At 37.6% G+C, this 6,931-nt stretch overlaps 1 protein-coding gene across 1 annotated transcript; it reads left to right on the top strand.

Annotated features, from left to right (window-relative positions):
* The first annotated feature begins 340 nt into the window (after positions 1–340).
* Positions 341–2,469, top strand: LOC134660928 (probable NADH dehydrogenase [ubiquinone] 1 alpha subcomplex subunit 12). The gene is made up of 3 exons (XM_063516813.1): positions 341–501; positions 1,674–1,799; positions 2,270–2,469. The coding sequence occupies exons 1-3, from the start codon at positions 385–387 to the stop codon at positions 2,465–2,467; spliced, it is 441 nt and encodes a 146-aa protein (XP_063372883.1). The 5' UTR covers positions 341–384; the 3' UTR covers positions 2,468–2,469.
* The last annotated feature ends 4,462 nt before the right edge of the window (positions 2,470–6,931 follow it).

Raw genomic sequence — 6,931 nt, 5'->3', positions numbered from 1 at the left:
GGTGTTTATTTTAAACTCCTTTAACTTCGGGGTATGATCAAGACCAGAATATAAATCAAGACGGGTTGTTTACAGGTGGCCTACCGCGAAACGCGAAAATATAAATTTCGTTATCTGCCTCTCTATCGATCGAATATGCAAGAGTGACCGAACTTTTGTTTTTCGTGGTAGGCCCTGTGATTGTGCTAGTGACGCCCTATACGCAGGGTATTGCGTAATATTTCCTATTACGCCTCGTTTGATTTCGTAACTTCAAGCAATTTTTTATCAATCAATGTCAAACTGAAGTCAAACAGCCGTCACAAATTTTCAAACATTTTTCAAAACAAAACCCAAGGAATATAATCTTGCATCTTGTTACAAACAATTCGTTTGAAGTAAAAGATGTCACTGTCGGAATATCATCAGATTAGCAAATTGAAACACTTTTTCGCTACCGTCCGCGCGAACGGCGGGTTTAAAAACACTCTGTATAAGTTGTGGAGATTTGATACTTTTAAGGTAAGTCAGTATATTATAAAGCTATTCCTTATCTTACCTACCCGAGGCAAGGTTCAAGCTGCCGGTGCCGGTGCTGATCCGCGCCGTGTCCAAGATTACCACCTTCTGCATCTGACCCTTGATCCAGCCACCCAGCGAGTATCTCTAGATGTTGGCCGAGACTTCGCTATGAGACCGTTCGCTGACAAGACTATTAAAATAGGAACAATGATCGTCGAGTCAACATCCCACATTAGTATTATTACTATTATATCCCTAAGAAACTGAAAAGTACGTCTACGTACACGTATCTGGTGTACTCTGGGTCTAAGGCTGCTCTGAACCATACAATTCAGAAACAGTTTGAAATGTTTTGATGGAAATGTGTACTTACTTAGAGTTTAGAGTCCGACCTTGCTAAGTTTCCATGCCAAGCTCTACCAGTGCGCCGCTCTACAGTTCGTTTTTTTAGCATTAGAAAAAAGGTAAACAATCTTGACGTGTTTTACTATTGAAAAACGCTTTTGTAATTACATATCGAATTACGGTTATTTACATTCTTTAGATTTCATAAGTACCTAATAGATACTGATTTTCAAAGAGTTTTTCAATTAAAAGACACGTCACGATCGCGTTACGTTCGGCCCAGTATTGCTTCAAGCTCCCAACCCAAACCATAGAATAAATAATAGTACTAAGTACAGAAGACTCACTCTCTAACAAAACGCGTCTGTTACGATCAGCACAGATATGGCCGCTAGGTGGCGACAGCGCCACGCGCGGCTTATGGCTTTCCCCAAAATTGGGGCCGAACGGATGTACTTTTAGCTACCTGTAGCAAAGCGACGAAATCGCGGAGTAAGACACGCCTGCCCAAACCCAATTATTAGGGTTGACACAACTTTGCCTGCACGACCACAGATAAGATAATGACTAGAATTTTGACAACCCTAAATAGCCGAAAGGAATACTGCCATAAGTTAGAAAGGGATATCATGATTCGACCCTGAATCGCTGTCAAACTTCGGTTTTGTAGAAAGTGTCCTTTCTGTACGGTAGTAGGTACTATTACTTATTCTGTGCTAAAGGTTCAATAGTATGGCAGGGTCTTAGGAGGATGTAAGTAAAGGGTATTTCGATAACCGGTTAAGAGCAGTTAGTTATAAATAAGTACAACGCTAAGTGTTAACCAGCACGGCTGCCTGATGGGGTGGGACGTGAACGGCAACAAGTACTACGAGAACCAGCGGTACATGCTCGGCCGCAGCCGCTGGGTGGAGTACGCGGACCACTACAAGTGGGACTATGACGGCTCTCAGGTACCTATACCTATACATAAATAATTATATAATGGGACAATCTCGCACAAATCGACCTCTTAGACCCACAGTAAGGCCATGCCAGGCGGGAGCCCTGTGATAAACCAACGCATACCTACTAATTTTGTAGAGTTGTTAGAATTGTCTCGATTGTACTATTCATTGCCTGTGAAAAAGAAGTACAGTCAGCGATAAAATCTTGTATAAAAAAATATTTTTTACCAAAAACTTTTTTTTATTTAATTCCGTTAGAAAAATTCATAGACTTTGTATGATGGTAACGAAATAGAAGGAACGAATAACGTAACGGAAATTAAACTACTTTTTTCCCATAATACGCTCGAAAGACCTCTTGATTTTGAGTGGAAATAACATAAAAATCCGTACTACAAATATAAAATGTCATTTTTGAAATGTGCCTTTTCTACTGGCATAATTGTAGCTACCTACTAACCCGTAATTTTCCCAAGGTGACCCCAGAATGGTTCGGCTGGCTCCACTACATGACGGACCAGGTGCCGTGCTGCAACACCATCAAGTGCTGCATGCGACAGTCGGAGTGCCACAACCGGTGGCTCCTGCCCCCCGTGGAGAACATGACGGGCACCGTACGCCAGTATTACCCCTATTCCACCACCAGGCAGTCCGTCACGGTGTGGGATGGTTAGTTAAAAAAATATCTAGGTATATATAGTAAAGGCGTCCGCCAGGACGCGCGAGTGCACAGAGCGGACGCACGCGCGCGGGTGTTTCTTATTTATTTATTTAAAAAATTAGATTAGGCAACATTACAAATACCTTACAGACGAATATACATATGAATTTTATAGACTTAAAAACTAGGAGGGTAATGTGACTATGAGTGATAGAAACAATGAGTTTATATGAGCGTAGCTAGAGTGTCCCACTGCTGGGCAAACGCCTCCCTCTTCCCTTTCCACGTATCGCGCGGGTGATATTGTAGGTAAAGTCCGCCACACGCGCCCGCGTCCGATAGCGGGCCCTTAGTCACATATTTAACATTTTTCATAAGTATAAGACATTTACTCCAGTTTTTAACCTCTACAATTTTTTTCCCACAGGTTCGTCTCTATCCGAGTTGTCCTGCGAAAATAAATAATCACTTCAACTGAAAACGTAATTAATGCTGACAATAATTAAATAGTGAATCAATAAAGAGATACTTTCAAATGTGATGTATGTGTTTTTAACCGTAACTAAAACCTAAAGGACAAACAGCAACTGACCATGGGTGGACCATATGCCTTTTGTAATAAGGTTTACGAACTGTCCGTTAACAGTGTGGGCGATGGTGCTAAATACTTCTTGGTACAGAAGGCATTTGAGATTAAATTTTCTGTTATTGATATGTTATTAAACATCTCGACGAGAAGAAAAATAGGTATAAAATTGACATCGGTTTGTTTCATCGATCACATCACAATTCCTTTAATTATTTTTCAGGCAGATGCAGTTTACCCCACAGATGTCCGTAAATAGTAATTTAAAAGTATGGCTAATGTATTCATATTTACCTGCTTGCCTGGCAAAGGGTTGAAGACTTCTAACATGGAATCGTTGAAATTAACTGCTTGGTGAGCTCTCTTCACTGTTATTCTCTTATTCTCTGTTACTGTCTGTTATTCAGTTATTTCAGTAAAGTTAAGTTCAGTTATTTTACGAATAACATTGTAATGAGTTCGGCTAAGTAGTTATGTTTTCAGTGTATGCAAACTAACCCGTACAGGAAAAAAAGTTTTATAAAGTTTTAGCTGGTAGGTATTGTGCGCAGTTGATCCCGCCATTTATTGCTGGCGTAGCTCGGCGCCGTGCCCTCTAGCCGTGGCGTCGGTAAACATAATGATTGAATTAGGAAAGCCAAGACAGTGATTCGTTTACCAATCGCCGCAAGCAGTGTTTCTTTCAAAACAATCAAGCTGGTGATTTTCCTGTTTTTGTGAGGTACCTACGTTTGTTTGTGGCTAGTTTGGACGGTATATATTACTTGTTTTTCTCATAAGTTGCTAGTACCTACTTAAACTTATTATTTTCATTCGTCAGGTCAGGGTGGCCCACAAATAAGTTGACACAGATTTTTTACTATTTAATCCTGTTTAATTATTGTTGATTGTTTAACTTTAATATTTGTGTTTAAGTATCAGAGCTGAATCAGAATATTTTGAAAATAATAAGTTCTGTTAAACGATTGTAATTTTTACTTTTAATGAAATTTGTGAGCAAAATAATGATATCGGAGTATTAACATCTTTATTTATATGGTAACTAAAGGTGTGTTACGATATATACCGTCGCCACGGGATTGTTACGCCACTTAGGGTCCCAGCTAAATTGGTTGTTCCATACTTAGCTATGGAATGTCCACTTCAGCTAGAATCCTAAATAGCGTAACAATCACGGAGCGTGAGTGCAGGTACCAACTTGGCCACTTTGGCCGTCGCTATTTAATTCCACTGACCGGTAGATGACCTATTTCAAAGAAAACTAAATAACCGTAGCTCCATAAATGATCCCTGATATAAATAATAATTTGATTGCGTTAATATTATGATATGGCCTGCTGAATAATTCGCCAGACTGCAACGATGTGGATATAACCTCTTCTTCTCGGATCTAAGTATCGAGTAAAATTATAAGTTTGTGTTATTTTCAGAGAATTAAAATTTCTCGTTAAGAGGAAACGTAAAGCCAAATTATAAATAATAATAATTAATTAATCATTTATTTCAAGTAACTTTTATGTACAGACTCATTGTTATTGTTGAAATGATGATAATTGTGCGGGGTTTTACTTTTAGGCTTCGGTACCGGTAAGCTGCTTGGTAAGCCACATTCTGGTCATTGGCTCTCTTATAACAAAAGAAGCTTAATTCGCTCTCTCCCGTACGTCATACAGACAGACAACCAACTTACCTCTTAACAACTAACAGACTAACAGACTAACCTAACGTATACAATTTTCACCCTCATAGGAGGCTAAGACCCGAGTCCCTTCAGGACTCAGGCAAACTTTCTTTTCCCCCGGGATGTCCCTTCGGGACATCCCGGCGTCAATCCATGGATACGATAGAGAACTCTCTAAACTCCTATAAATACACCAAAAAAAAAAAAAAAAAAACCGCATTCTGGTAACTAACTATGTATGATCCAAAAACAGAAATGTTATAACTGATTATTGTTAAAACGATCAAAATATTAGAATATAAGTAAAATAGATAACAAAAGGCCCTTGAAATGGGACCCCTAGGCCCTTCGCAACATATAGATCCCATCAAAAACATTACATGTTTATGTTGAGATGTAATGTGAAACCAAGTCGGTTATTTTAATCAGTGCCAGGGGGTGTTAAAACCGTATCAATAAGATATCTTTAATTTGTAATACGTATAATGACTTGGCCATCGCACGGCTGCATAATGACAGAAGGATCATCGTCACCTATTAAAAATAATTCTAATTGAACATAACGCTAGCGCTAATTGCAGTTTGGGCATTACACATATTTACGAGTACGAACGAGTAAAGCATTATGTGCGATTGCCAAGTCATTATATGTATTACAAATTAAAGATATCTTATTGATACGGTTTTAACACCCCCTGGCACTGAATAAAATAACCGACTTGGTCACATTACATCTCAAAACTTTTTTGTAGTAAAAGCGTTGCGAGACTGGCACCTTTTTACATGTACGTAATGTTTTTGATGGGATCTCATCTCTTTTTGTAGGCAGTCCTTCTTTTCGGGTACTCATACCCATACTATGTATACACATATCATAACTAAACATATCTTTATTCATACTCACATCGTACATCGTAGTCACTGACATAATATAAAAGAAATAGACACACAAAGCAGAACAAAAACGTCAACAAATGTGGATCCCAATGACGTTTCGCACCATTTGCATTGATGATAAAAACGCTTACGTAAATTTTGAGTCAAGATAAATGTTTCGTACAGAAAAGAGCTTAATGTCGTAAACATTAAGTGTCAAATTTGCAAACATAAGTACTAACACTGTTGAAAAATTTAGTCCGATGGCACTAAACGTAACGTATTTACGTCAAACAACGTCAAACGAGAATAGTGAACGAATGGAGTCACTTTGGTACACTTTAATATGTATTACTGTACAGGAAAACCAATTGAAGTAATAAATAAAACAAATTTAATTTAATCGGGAGCTCAAATAAAATTAATTCGTGGTTCAAATTCAAACAAATTAAATTTTTAATTCGTATACGTCTTTAAATACTAATTTCCTTGAAATAAATTCTACTTATTAAATAACTGTGTATTTAAGATCTACATTTACTCATAGCACGGGTGCACGGGGACATTTAGGTACTGATTGGATTTTTTTAATAAAGTCTACCTATACTTTATAAAAAAAATCCTGTGGTTGTCACTGTGTTCAGACAGGTTTAGCATTTACAGTTAGTCGATATAAGCCCTTATTGGTGGTGTATATGTCAGAAACAGGGAAATGGGCCGAACACACAAGTGCCGTTTTGCCTTGTCTTGCCTTAAAACTGCATCACCGCTATCCCTTGCTATAATTAAATAGCAGTCCACTTTGCACGTCGCATAGGTTTTCTTGGAAATCTTGAATTTAAACATAATATTATTCCTTATGAATTCCATATAAAAATAAAAAAAATATTGACTTCACATCGACTCATTAGATTTTTGTTCCTTGACATCCCTTCTTTGGTACTAACAAATTAATTTATTCAAAATCATAATTACCACCAGATTACATAAATTATGTAATGCTATCCAAAGAACTAACCAAAAGAAATACATTCCATCCTTTTTCCTTGTTTTATCATTGTTATTTTTACATATTTTAACGGCACATTTCGTAATTATTGACAACTTCACATTTGAGCGTTTCAAACAAGACTAAACGAAAAAGTGATGCGTGATCTGTTTTGACATTACTTTTGTGGGGCCATTTTTGGCGGCTGATTGGGTATCTAGTTCTTTATACTATATCAATGATCGTAGTGTACCTTTACTTTACCTACTATTTGTAGGAACTGCAACAGTAACTTTGTAATATCATATATTTATATGGGATTACAAACTTACTTATGCAGTTCTTA

Source organism: Cydia amplana, chromosome Z (assembly GCF_948474715.1).
Source record: "Cydia amplana chromosome Z, ilCydAmpl1.1, whole genome shotgun sequence".
In the NCBI taxonomy this organism is placed as follows: domain Eukaryota; kingdom Metazoa; phylum Arthropoda; class Insecta; order Lepidoptera; family Tortricidae; genus Cydia; species Cydia amplana.
This window is presented reverse-complemented; position numbering and strand designations above follow the sequence as displayed.